We start from the raw sequence: 14393 nt of genomic DNA on the forward strand, positions 1-14393 counted from the left end.
GAGCATGTGGTGATCATATCGAACGCTGTCTCCATGCAGGTAATAGTGGTTGAAGATGCTTCACCTGTAAAGTGCCCAATAACCACCAAACTGGTTCTCGATGAAGACGAGGAAACAAAGCAGCCATTAGTGCAAGTTCATAGAAACATGGTTACAAAGCTGAAGCCTCATCAAGTAGATGGTAAGGACTCTGCTGTGTTACTTTGAAACAATATTGAAGTGTTTGGTGGATTCTCCAAGTGTGGTTTTAAAGAGGTGATTTCTGAGATTAGTGTAGCCTGGATTCCTATAATGAAAAGTTAGTTGCTGCGTTTCGTCACAGAATCCTTGCATTCAGCATACTGTAAAGATACAACTTCAGGCCTATTCCGTGCCCTCTTCTCTTTCAAGAGGAAAGGGACCCAGCGGACCTTTAACAACATGATGATAAACCCATGAATTTTTATATTTAAATCTTTTATTAAAGATTAACAAAAGAAAAGTACAATCCATGCCTGGTCGCTTTGTCTCTGAGGTCACCAGGCATGCACTGAAAGAACATCAAAAAGTATTTAAACACCAAGTAAACCAGTTAAACCCCCACCCTCCCAGCCCTGCAGTGAGTAGTAGTGTCTCTCATGCAAGCAACCAGCCACAGTCTAATAAGCATTCAAAACCAGACTCCTTGCTCATGAAGACAGAGAGTCAATATAAGGCAGCCAGGTGTCCAACGTTTTCTTCTTGCCTTTGGGAAAACTTTTTTTCCAACCATCAGCTCCTCTAGAACAAAAGAAAACGAAGTTTTCTTCTAGATCATTCTTTAGTCACATAGTCAAAGAAATCTATCAAGTTTATCAGACAGGGATCGAGCAACCCCCTGGATTCTAGATAGGTTACTGTCCTTTCCTTTAGTAGCTTCTCCATTAGCTTGCCCCACCACCGAGGTGAAGCTAACCAGCCTGTTTCCAGCCACCCCTCTGCTTCCACTCTTGTGTAGTGGTAACACACAAGACACCACAGCTGTATCCAGTGATGTATTGAACATGTCACTTAGTGGACTCACCAGCAAATCTCTGAGCTCCTTCAGCAACCTTGGGTGAATTTCGTCCTGCCCCATGGCTTTGTCCACTTTTATTTTTCTTGGCTCTTCCCATATAATTTCTTCCTTAAATGGTTTGCTGTCTATTACACTTCCATCCACAGCCTTATTAACCAACGGTGGTCCCTCTCCTGGGATTTCCATGGTGAACACTGAACTGAAGTATTTGTTTAATATTTGTGCCATTTCACTGTCCTCCTTCACAAACTGTTCCATGTCATCTCTGAATCTCAGTATGCCTCCTTGGACTTTTCTCTTTTTACTGATATATCTGAAAAATGTTTTGTTTCCTTGTTTAACCTCTTTGGCAGTCCTTTCCTCTGCCTGACGTTTTGCTTTCCTAATTTCTTTTTTTGTTTCTCTTAAGGGTAGATTCTAATAGGCCCATGAGCGTAAATCCCAGGGTTTACGCACGTGGCCAGGCCTTATGTGTGCTAGAATTTTCAAAGGGGCCCGGCCTCGCACGTAAACCCTGGTGCGCGCCTAAGTACTGGGCCTTTTCGAAGGGGCGGGCTGGGGGACGTGTTCTGGGCGGGGGTGGGCCGGGACAGTGCCATTGATTGCTGTCCTGAAGACTTGCGCACTGGCAGCTGGCCAGCGCACGCAACTTACTTCAAAAGGAAAGAAAAGTAGGGTTTAGCGGGAGGGGAGGAGAGGGAGAGGGACTATAGGTAGGGGAGTAGGTAAGTTCCCTCTAAGTGTGCTCCTTAATTAGAACGGTATCGGGAGCCGCGACTCCGTCTTTAACGGTGGTCCCTCCGGCTATGCTTCTGCCTCCTTCTGTTCTGGAGCCGGGGCTGCTTGCTCCAGGTCTCCGAGAAGAACTGGCCCGGATGGTTCAGGAGGCCATTGACAAGGCGATGCATGGATTCCAGGTTCCTCTGGCACAGACACCAGTACCGATTACGGAACCGACCACCGACCCGATTCTAACAGCGTTGGCACTGCTGCTCTCGAGGATGGAAGCGCTCAAAGCTGCTTTTCCACCAATGGACCCCGGGTCACCGATGGCTCCAGTGCCCTCCCCGCTTGCTTTGTCATCGGGAGGAGAAACACCGTTCTGCATCCCTCCATCGGGAGTTCTGCCGATGCCTCAGCCATTGATACAGACACGTCCGTCGATGCCACCGAGCCATCCATCGGTGCCTTCGATGCCTTCATCGGTGCCTCCAGTTATTCCTTCAAGTCCTTCGGAGCCTAGACCAGGACCTTCAGGGATCCCACCGCCCCATCCTCTAGCCCCTAGAGGAGCAGGTGCTGATCCCTACAATACCTGGACTGATGATTCTTCACCAGACATCGATGACTTGTCTTCACCTCCTGAAGGTAGAAAGGGTTCTCCTCCAGAGGACCTTTCCTTTATAAATTTTGTGAAGGAGATGTCTGAATTGGTTCCCTTCCAATTACAGACGGAACAGGACGAAAGGCATCAAATGATGGAGTTATTACAATTCCTGAATGCTCCCAAGGAAATAACCTCCATCCCTATCCACCAGGTTCTTCTGGATCTCCTCAAAAAGAACTGGGAACATCCTGGCTCTATTGCTCCAGTCCACAGGAAAGCTGACACCACCTATCTTGTTCAGTCAGCTCCAGGATTTCACAAATCTCAATTGGATCACCAATCTGTGGTTGTAGAATCTGCCCAGAAAAGAGCAAGGAGATCAAAACCTCACACTTCCTTTTCCCCCAGGCAAGGAACAGAAATTTCTGGATGCCATTGGTCGCCGTGTCTTCCAGGGATCAATGCTCATCTCCAGAATTGCCGCTTATCAGCTCTATATGACAAAATATATTAAGTTCTTAATTAAGCAAATACAAGACTTGACAGACTCCCTGCCTCAGCAATTTCAAGATCAACTCCAAACCCTAGTAAATAAGAGTTTTGAGGCAGGCAAGCATGAAATCAGATCATCTTACGATTGACACTGCTACCAGGGTATCTGCAGCTGCTATCTCGGCAAGATGATGGGCCTGGCTCAAGTCTTCCGACCTTTGCCCTGAAGTACAAGACAGATTATCCGACCTGCCTTGTGTAGGAGATAATCTGTTTGGCGAGCAGATTCAACGAACAGTGGCGGAATTCAAGGACCATCATTAGACCCTAAGACAGCTCTCTCTGATGCCTTCTGAGTACTCTTCAAAACAGCCCTTCCGGAAGGACTCTTAAGAAGTCATTCTTCCGCCCAAAGAAATCCTACCCGCCACCAACTAGAACCCGTTCTACGAGACCGTTTCAAAAAGCCCAGTCTTGTCAGACACAAAAACAAAAACCACAAGCAGCTCCTCAGCCGGGCCCTGCTTCCGTTTTTTGACTCCTGCATAGAGAGCAGAAGCCATCTTCCATTACCCCACATACCAGTGGGAGGTCGATTGTGCCATTTCAACAACAGGTGGCACTTGATCACCTCAGACCAGTGGGTCCTGGCGATAATTGCTCAGGGTTATCATCTGAACTTTCTCTCCATTCCACCAGACTCCTCACCTCTACCGACGTGGAGAACATACGATCACTCCATCCTTCTGGAACAGGAGGTCTCCCTCCTCCTCCAGTCCAAGGCAATAGAACCAGTGCCCTACTCTCAGCACAGCCTAGGGTTCTATTCCCGGTACTTTCTAATCCCCAAATAATCGGGGGGTGTTTGTCCAATTCTGGACCTATGTGCCCTCAACAAGTACCTCCAGCGAGAAAAGTTCAAAATGGTAACATTGGGCTCTCTTCTTCCTCTTCTACAAAGAGGAGACTGGCTCTGCTCTCTAGACCTTCAGGACGCATACATTCATATTGCGATAATTCCATCCCATCGCAAATACCTGATGTTTCTAGTAGACCCCAAGCGCTATCAGTACTGAGTGCTTCCATTCGGCCTCGCGTCTGTACCATGAGTCTTCACAAAATGCCTCGTCGTAGTTGCAGCCTTCCTCGGGACCCAAGGTGTTCACGTCTACCCCTATCTAGACAATTGGTTAATCAGGGCTCCCACTCCGCAGGCTGCTATGTCGTCCCTACATCTTACCTTACACACTCTAATTTCGTTAGGATTTCTCGTCAACTACGACAAATCCTACTTAGTCCCATCTCAGACCTTATTGTTCATTGGGGCAGACTTGGACACCTTGCAGGCAAAGGCTTTTCTGCCTCGACAGCGAGCTCTCACTCTCGTGTCTCTTGCACACCAGCTGCAGTCTCAGCATTCCACGACTGCACACTACTTTCTCATCCTCCTGGGACACATGGCGTCCTCAGTTCAGGTCACCCCAATGGCCCGCTTGGCCATGAGAGTCATGCAGTGGACTCTTAAGGTCACAATGCACTCAATCCATTCAGCCCCTGTCGACCATTGTCCACGTAACCGACTCACTCCGTCACTCTCGCCTGGTGGAGCAATCAGGTCAATCTCCTCCAAGGCTTATTCTTCCAAGCTCCAGACCCTCAAATAACTCTCACCACCGATGCTTCCAACCTCGACTGGGGAGCCCACGTGGCCGATCTGCAGATGCAAGGATCTTGGTCTCCAGAGGAAGCCAAACACCAAATAAATTTCCTGGAGCTTCGAGCAATCAGATATGTTCTTAGGGTATTTCAGGATCTCCTCTCAAATCAAGTCATCCTGATCCAGACGGACAACCAGGTGGCCATATGGTACATCAACAAACAGGGAGGGACGGGCTCCTACCTTCTGTGTCAGGAGGCTGCACAGATATGGGCGGAGGCCCTCTCCCACTCGATGTACCTCAGGGCCACCTACTTGCTGGGAGTGGACAATGCCCTATACTATGTTTCTTAGGCACGGTCCCTCTTCGGTCTCTTTTCTGCAGAACTGTAAGCCTCGCAGTGTGATTGAGCTCACTTTGGCTGTTTTTTGCCTTGTGGAAACATTTTTGCTTTTTGCATTTTTTTTTCCTTCTGTACATCACCAGGTCCCTCTCAATGCACTCCCATAGTGTCCCAAGTCAGGGTTTTCACTGTTTTGGGTAAGTTTCCTTTCGCGGTCGATTTTTCCCTTCGCGTGGTGGCAGTGCCTGCTGACCATCACCTTGACATTGCGGCCCTTTTATTTCGGCCCGTCATAATTCCCCTCTGCCTGGGGGTATCACATGACATCCAGGGTTGATGCTTGTGCACCCAGATGACATCAAAAGGACGTTGGCTTCAACTCGATAAGATAGAACAGCTCATTGGGTCAAGGAAGTCCAAACCATCGGCATCGAAGGTCTTTGGAGCCGCACCAATGGGGGACTCCAAGCTATCGGTTCTGTCGATGCCACCGGTGGATAGGGGTGCTGGAGACCAACACTTGTCGATCTCCTCCAGGCTGAGAACACTGGGTTCATTGTTTTTGACCTTGGCACAGGGGAAAGACCAGGCCGAGCATCTAGGGAAGCCTAAGAAGCATCGGCACTGGTCCCTGTCGATGCACGAGGATGCACCGGCTTTTGCCATGATGCTCACCAAGAGGCCTTGTGGCGAGGTGAGCAGAGACCATCGTAGACTCGCCCAGGATCTGCGATGGTCTCCACCAGACCTGGTGCCAGCCACCGATCCCTCTCATGGGTCTGAAGAAGATCTGGCCACCCCTCCTTCCTCCCAGTCCGTGTTTCATTGGCAACATTTGAGGAGGACCTGGAGCGCCAAGTTCAGCTGGCAGTGGAGTGGGTGCTGCAGGGCTTCACTCCTGTGGCACCGGCACTAGAGCCGGTCCCGCCTGACCTCGTACCACTTCCGGAGAAACTCAATGTGCTCATCGGCGCATTACTGACCCAGTTGCTGTCTGTTCTTAGGACAGCATCGGTGTCTGGTGGGGCACTGAGGCCTCCCCCTACCGATATGGTGGTTGTTGCCGGTTCCTCTGAGCAGGAAGCTACACAGAGACCGGCTGAAACTCTGAGGCCTGTAGCCCCCTGTCCATTTCTACTGATGCCTGCACCTTTGGACGTAGGCCTAACACCTAGGGCCCTATCTCCTGTAGCATTCAGTGAGGATGAGGGTCTCTGTGCCCCTGGGAGGATGATCCAACTAAGTCCTCCGAGGACTCTAATAGTCTCCTGTCGGACCTCTCTCCTCCAGATGAACGAAGGAAGTCTCCATCTGAGAACTTAATCTTCGCAGGATTTGTGAGGGTGATTGCAGAGGCTATTCCTTTTCAACTTTTGATAGAGGAGGATGCCAGGCACAAAATACTTGAGATCCTCCAGTTTGTGGAGCTTCCTAAGGAGATCATGCTGGTCCCGGTACACGAGATCCTTAAGGAGTTGTGCTGAGGATATGGGAACACTCTCTCTCACAGTGCCTCCTGTTGATAGGAATGCAGACAGTCTGCCTCATCCAGAAGGCTGCAGGATTCGATAAGCGTCAACTGCCTCACTAGTTGGTGGTGGTCAAATCCACCCTGAAGAGGCAAAAGCGCTCTCGAACCCATTCCTCGATGCCCCTGGGGAAAGACTACAGAGCAATGGATGCTCGTAAGAACATAAGATATGCCATACTGGATCAGACCAAGAGTACATCAAGCCCAGTACCCTGTGGCCAACAGTGGCCAACCAATCACAAGTACCTGGCAAGTACCCAAACATTAATTGAATAGATCCCAAGCTACTAATCCTTATTGATTGATAGCAGTTTGTGGACTTCTGCTCTAGGAATTTATCCAAACCTTTTTTAAACCCAGTTATACTAACTGCCGTAACCACATCCTCTGGCAATGAATTCCAGAGCTTAATTATTCGTTGAGTGAAAAAGAATGTTCTTTGTTTTAAATGAGCTACTTGCTAACTTAATGGAGTGCCCCCTAGTCCTTGTATTATCTGAAAGAGTAAATAACCGATTCACATTTACTCATTCAAGTCCTTTCATGATTTTCTAGACCTCTTATCATATCTCCCCCCTCTGCCGTCTCGTCTCCAAGCTGAACAGCCCTAAACTCTTTAGCTTTTTCTCATACGGAAGCCATTCCATCCCTTTTATCATTTTGGTCGCCCTTTTCTGTACCTTCTCCAGTATAACTATATCTTTTTTGAGATGCAACGACCAGAACTGCACACAGTATTCAAGGTGCTGTCCACCATTTGATTCGCCATTCCCTTCCTAATAATTTCTAACATTGTTTGCTTTTTTGACTGCCACAGCACACTGAGTCAACTATTTCAATGTATTATCCACTAAAATGCCTAGATCTCTTTCCTGGGTGGTAATTCTAATGTGGAACCTAACTTCCTGTAACTACAGCAAGGGATATTTTTCCCTATATGCATCACCTTGCACTTGTCCATATTAAATTTCATCTGCCATTTGGATACCTAATCTTCCAGTTTCAAAGGTTCTCCTGCAATTTATCACAATCTGCTTGAGATTTAATTATTCTGCACAATTTTGTGTCATCCGCAAATTTAAGCATCTCATTTGTCTTGCCCCTTTCCATATAATTTATAAATATATTAAAAAGCACTGGTCTGAGACACTCTATAGTTTTTTTCCACTGTGAAAACAGACCATTTAATCCTCTCTTAACCAGTTTGCAATCCACAAAAGGATATCTCCTCCTATCCCATGACTTTTTAGTTTTATTAGAAGCCTCTCATGAGGGACTTTGTTGAACGCCTTCTGAAAATCCAAATACACCACATCTACTGGTTCACCTTTGTCCACAAGTTTATTCACCCCTTCATAAAAATGTAGATTTGTGAGGCAAGGCTTCCCTTTGGTAAATCTATGCTAGCTGTGTCCCATTGAATCATATGTATCTAAATGTTCTGTGATTTTATTCTTTATAACAGTTTCCACAATTTTTCCTGGCACTGAAGTCAGGCTCACTGGTATATAGTTTCCCGGATCTCCCCTGGAGCCCTTTTTAAATATTGGGTTTATATTGGCCACCTTCCAGTCTTCAGGTACAAAGGATGGTTTTAATGGTAGGCTACAAATTTGTATTAATAGGTCTGAAATTTCATTTTGAGTTCTTTCAGAACCCTGGGGTATATACCATCCGGTCCAGGTGACTGACTTACTCTTCAGTTTGTCAATTTGGCCTACTACATCTTCCAGGTTCAGTTCATCTGAATCATCATTCTTGAATACTGTCTCCAGAACAGGTATCTCCCCGACATCCTCTTCAATAAACACTGAAGCAAAGAATTAATTTAGTCTTTCCGCAATGGCCTTATCTTCCCCAATTGCCCCTTTAACCCCTCGATCATCTAATGGTCCGAGAGACTTCCTCGCAGGCTTTCTGCTTTGTATATTTTTGAAAGTTTTTATTATGGGTCTTTGCCTCTATGGCCAACTTCTTTTCAAATGTTCTCTTAGCCTGTCTTATCAGTGTCTTATATTTAACTTGCCAATGCATATGCTTTATCCTAATTTCCTCTGATGGATTCTTCCAATTTTTGAATGAAAATCTTTTGGCTAAAATAGCCTCTTTCACCTCACTTTTTAACCATGTTGGCAATCGTTTGGCCTTCTTGGGAGGAAGGTGTTCCAGGGTGCCTTGCTTATTGCCTGCATTGCAGCCTACCAGCTCTACATGAGCCAGTACTCACAGGACATGGTATATACCCCAGGGTTCTGAATACTACCTCCACCTTCCTCTATTCCTGATGCCTTTCAACTAGCTTGATCACTCCATTCTTATACTTCACTTTCAATGCATATCCAGCATAGTTCTCTGCTTCAACAGCAGGGGAGAAGAAAAACTGTTACTTCACACATCCAGCAGAGCTCTCTGCTTAAACGGCAGGGGAGAAGAAAAAAGGGTTCGCACTCACAAAGCGGGGAGTAGCTGGCTTGTTACGGCGGTTACTACCCCAAACCAAATGTACCTGATACTTCACTCTCGACGCATATCCAGCATAGCTCTCTGCTTCAACGGCAGGGGAAAAGAAAAACTGATACTTCACGCATATCCAGCATAACTTCAACGGCAGGGGAGAAGAAAAAAACTGATACCTCACGCATATCCAGCATAGCTCCCTGCTTCAACGGCAGGGGAGAAGATAAACAACCAATAAAGGGCTGTATAACATAATCTGGGTAAAAACAAATAAGCATGGGTGTAGCTTGCTTATTGCGGCGGTTACTACCCCTACTACCTCTAACCAATCAAGCTAGATATTTCACTTGGATGCAGCTCCTCCACCGCTCTCTACATTAATGGCAGGGGTGGAAGGGAATTAGAACCAAGAGCTAAGAGAAACAGATAAGTATGGGAGAAGAAATGAGGGAAGCTTGCTGGGCAGACTGGATGGGCCATTTGGTCTTCTTCTGCCGTCATTTCTATGTTTCTATGTTTCTATGTTTCTATGACATCTGGAAACAGGTGCAGGAAGTAGCTGATCAAGTGCCTCAACAGCAGCAAGACACCCTCATGTTGCTGGTGCACAAGGGTCTAGAGTGCGGAAAACACAAGGTTCATGCAACCTTCGATGTTTTCGAGGTGGCATTAGTGTTTCTGCAGTGGGAATCGGCGCCTGCAGAATGATATGGCCCAATTTCGGGACCACCATGAAACCCTTCAATGAGTCTCCGCTAGTACTCGAACTCTTGTCCTCATCCAGGAGACCGTCTAGACTGGGGCCAGGGAAGTCTTTCTTTCGCCAGAGGAAGTATTATCCTCTGCCTCCTTGATCTCCTAAACACCATCTGAGCTCTCGCATCCATTCCATGCAGCAGAGAGCCCCAAAACCCCAGCCAACTCCTTAGTCAACTCCAGGGATGGAGTTGACTAAGGGCGATAGGGAGTTGCCTGTACCCAGGATGATGGACCCTCTGGGTGGGGCAGGCTTTGGTTCTTTGTGAACCAGTGGCCCAGTGTAATCTCAGACCAGTGAGATCTGTCCATCATCCGCAAGGGTACTAAATAAATGTATTGGGTGTCCTGCCAAATTGCCCTCTGTGCCCGCACTGGGGGCTGGTATTGCATCAGGAGGGAACTACGAGTGGAGCTCTTCTCCCACATAAAGGCCAGGGCAGTCGAGCCCTTAACATCAGGGCAAACGGCGGTGATTCTACTCCAGGTACCTCCTGATTCCAAAGAGAACAGGAGGAATCTGTCCCATCCTAGACCTAAGGGCCTTGAACAAGTTTCTAAATAAATAAAAGTTCAAGATGGTTTCCCTGGGCACCTTGATCCCCCTTTTGCAAAAAAGGGAACCCTCAACCTAAAGGACGCATACACTCACATTGAGATCTTCCCTGGTCATAGGAACTATCTCTGATTTGTGGTAGGGAGACAGCATTTCTAGTACTGGGTGTTGCCGTTAAGGCTTCCGTCCACTTCATGGGTCTTCACAAAATGCCTGTCCTTGGTGGCGGTGTACCTCTGCAGACTGGGAGTGCATGTCTTCCTGTATCTGGATGATTTGCTGGTCAAGAGCACATCTCAGGCAGGGGGCCATCAAGTCCATGTGCTTGAACATTCCAAGGTTACTAAGAGCCAAGAGTAACAGATGAGTATGAGGAAAAAAAAAAGTGCGAAACTTGCTGGGCAGACTGGATGGGCCGTTTGGTCTTCTTCTGCCGTCATTTCTATGTTTCTATGAAACCCGCCTACCACCCTGTGGAGTTGGTTTTCTCCTATTTTTTTTTATTTTTAATCATAATTCTGTGTTATGAGACTAAAGAGGGGGACCCCGCATGGACGTGTGGAATAGGACATGGTGGGCATGCTCAGTGTGTCTATTCAAAGTTCTAGAAACTTTTCCGCATCGGGGCACTCGTGGTTTACCTCTCCTCCACAAAAGGGAGTGCAATTCTCTATGTAAAACGGATATCGCTAGAGTTCAGAACAAGGGGGAGAGTGCTCAAAACATAGATCCACTTGGGAATGATAGTCATCTTAAACAATTGGATCCTACCCCCCAACGATATGGCCAGATGATTCCACTTTCACAAAGCAGTTGTAGTAACTCTTGCAACTTAGCCACAGTAAAGGAATGTAATAGTCACATGACGGCCAGATACTCCGGTATTTCGTACAGAGTATGGCTCAGATTAATGGAAAGGTGCCTTTCCAATCTACCACATGGATCTTTCTTTCTGGTACTGTTTCCTGCTGGTAGATTTGTTTGCAGCATACACTGTCTTTAGTCCTCCCCATGCCTCACGTCAGATACCCACTGGAAGACCGTTAACAAGTCTGCCGGTGGGAGCCAGCAGTAGCATGGAAAATGTGCTACCATTTAAATGATACAGAGGCAGTGCTGCTCACTGCCATGTAGGAATCCTGGGTTTGATCCTGGAACCTGCCTTCTGTTCTTCAGATCGACTGGCTGTATTTATAACCCCTGGAGTAGGGAGGTCCAATGCCTTAGCTGGATGTAGGGTACTTGCCTGACTTTTGAGGGAAGCCTGTTAAGCAGAGCAGTTGTTTCAATTGCTGGATTATAAAAGAGGGGAAGGAGAGGAAATAAAAGCTACTAAACTAGATATTTGTGAATGAAGACTCTTGCTACTGCAGCTCTTATGTTACTAGAAGCCCAAAGGAGCAGGAGGCTGCCAGGCAAAATAATATACTTACGTAACTAATCTGTTCATTTTTTATAAGGACTCCACATCTTATTTTTCTGTCAAATAAGAGGGACCTTAAGTGAATAGAAATTGAATGTAAATAAAGCAAACTCCGCGTGAACTGAAAAGAAACATTTCCTCTGAAATATAATGTTTAATTGTGTTCGCAGGGGTGCAGTTTATGTGGGATTGCTGCTGTGAATCTCTGAAAAAAACAAAGAAAGAGCAAGGGTCTGGATGTATCCTTGCACACTGCATGGGGCTTGGCAAGACACTGCAGGTAAGTCAGTACGCGTGGTTAGTAATGTTTTATCAGTTGTTCTAGAATAGGCATCAACAAAATCAATCTTTACTAATTTCCTTCTTTTCAATCATTCATTTAAGATGAGAAAAACTTCTCTGATGTACTTTTTTAATATCTTTTACAAATCTGGGGGGGAGGGGGATCATTCATCAAAATGTGTTAGGGCGATAAGGCCATAACACATGCGATAAACACCACATCGCGAAATGCATATGCAAATTTGAAAATTGTATTCAAGCGGGAGGAGTTTGGGTGGAGTAAATGGAAATGAAGTCTGATTAACATTGTGTGTGATGACGTAATGCGCACTATCGTGGGATTTAAAGATTGAAATAACCAAACCTTTTTTCTGGGCGTTATGCCTGCGATAGCTGAGCACTACGGCTAAAACGGGATTTATTGGAGATCCCGTTTCAGGGGAGGTTAGAGGGGGGAGTGAGAGAGCTTCTGTGGAGGCCCACTGATTTCTGAACTATTTATAACACTGTAAGAGTGGGCATTAGTAACTCTGGGTGAGTTGGGTTTTAGGGAGCAGTTTAATATGCACAGACATACGTACGAACAGCACAGTTACCATCAGTGAAGATTTAATGTAATTTGGAGGGATAAAAGGTGAAAGAAGAGTAGATTTGTACTATGTTCTCTCCCAGCTTGATGCACTGTGAGCCAGCTTATTTATTCTTTATGGGTAGAGTTGATGACAAAAGTGTGTGGTCACCATTAGAGCCCGCCTTAAAGTAGTTACGAATTAGTGTTGCCTTAGAATTATTTTTTGACTGTGTGTTGTGCCGGAGGTGGGCCCTACTGGTCCCCACCAATCAGTAGGCGGAGCTGGCTGACTGATGGAGGCTGGCTGGAGCTTCGCCAATACCAGCCCTCGTTCCCCGCAGGTTGAGCCCTTGGGTGCCGGGGCCAGCTGGAGTTAGGTGGGCCTCAGTCTGATGTCTTCAGAAGGACAAAGATAAGGTCAGCCAGGGGCCAGCAGTGGTAGGAGTCGTAGGTCTGATCTGGACGAGGCGGAGTCCCAGAGACCCGAGCGCCAAATGAAACAAAAGACAGACAGGAGGCGCTCGAGTAAAGACAGGCTGAAGCCTGAAAGGCCGAGTCCAGACTGAATATAGTAGAGGCGTCGTAGAACTAGTAGGAGTCAAGGCAGGCGGCTGGCAAGGTAGAACGGAGAGGCAAGGCAGTGGTCAGGTCTAGGAGATTATCAGTAGCGTGGTCAGACAAAGCAGTGATCTGGTCCAGGAGTCAATCTGTAGAGCAAGTAGAATCACACAGGAACAAGGAGAACACCGGAACTTGGAACAGGAACACGAACAAGACAGGAACCAGGAACACGAAAGAGTCACCAGGGAAGCAACGAAGTACATGACCGGCATGGAGACCTGTTGCAAAGGCAACTGTGCCTGTGCCCGGCCTTATGTACCGGGACCCAGTGACATCATCATCCAGGGCTGCGAGTTAGTTTCCCACTGCGGCCTAAGGAGGGGCAATGGTGGCCTGAGGGTGGCGTCTCCCTGCGGAACTTGGACACCTGTAGCTGAGGCAGGAGCCTGGACGTCCAAAGCAGAGGCAGGAGCAACGGGACAGCCCTGAGGTCGCAGGCGGCAGGAGAGATGGAGCCAGATGGTGGAGCAGGCAGCAGAGAGTAAGAGGACCTGGCCGCGGGCCAGCCGTGGCCGGCACACGCAATACTGTGATCCAGTTTCATCTGCTGCCCCCTTCATTATGAAGATGGATTTGCCAGAGTTCCTCAGGAATTGAGTTTTTAGCTGCACTGAACCCAGTCCTTTCTCCAGAAATGCTTTTGGGATGTCCTCTCGATTTATACAAGGAAGGTTAAGCAAAGCAAAAGCTCTATCAATAAAAGGAACTGCCTTTGCTGACTTATGTTCTGGCTGGCTCTCAGAAAGTATTTTTGTACCCAGTGTGTTCCATGATGGGATCTGTCGTAATGTGGATCTTTGGGAAGTTCTAGGTAGAAGCTTCTAGTTTACGTTTTGTTTTGTTATTTTTGCTCTTCAAGAGGAACTTCCGGTTTTATAGAGAACTACAGAGCTATTCTATAAGAATTTTTTTTTTCTGATTTTCTCTGAGGAGAAGGAACAGATTGTAAGAAATTATAGATAATCCAAACATTTATCTTTTGGGTAGTCAAGTTCTGTATATTTGGGAAGATTTTTTTTTTCTGTGCATACATGTGTGCACCCCCTGAGTAAGTCTGAATCAATGTTTCCGTATTTTAGCATTGGGCTCTTGTCTGCTGTCAGTGATTGTAGTAGATATTCACTTCTGTTGCAAGCTCATGAGGTATATTTTTAAGGGATATTCTGCTGTCAATACTATAAATCCGTTTGTCTCTCAGTGGAGAACCTTGATTCTAGCTCTGAGTGTGTCAGTATTGGATAATTTTGTGTATTAATCGGGACAGACAAAATAGACACATTATGTAAATAGTTGATTTCTGGCCAAGGAGATTGTATTTGCAAAGTGTAGATTGCTTTGCA

The 14393-nt window shown here is 46.7% G+C and overlaps 1 protein-coding gene across 4 annotated transcripts in view; it reads left to right on the top strand.

Moving 5' to 3' along the window:
• The window catches only part of ATRX (ATRX chromatin remodeler), a 327972-nt gene that overhangs the window by 145742 nt on the left and 167837 nt on the right, over positions 1-14393 (top strand). For all 4 annotated transcript variants that reach the window (XM_029607651.1, XM_029607652.1, XM_029607653.1 and 1 more), the window contains 2 exons: positions 40-181; positions 11750-11859. In XM_029607651.1, coding sequence (XP_029463511.1) covers positions 40-181; positions 11750-11859 — 252 coding nt within the window. The remainder of the gene's footprint in view (positions 1-39; positions 182-11749; positions 11860-14393) is intronic.

The sequence above is a fragment of the Rhinatrema bivittatum genome, chromosome 6, assembly GCF_901001135.1.
Source record: "Rhinatrema bivittatum chromosome 6, aRhiBiv1.1, whole genome shotgun sequence".
NCBI lineage: Eukaryota > Metazoa > Chordata > Amphibia > Gymnophiona > Rhinatrematidae > Rhinatrema > Rhinatrema bivittatum.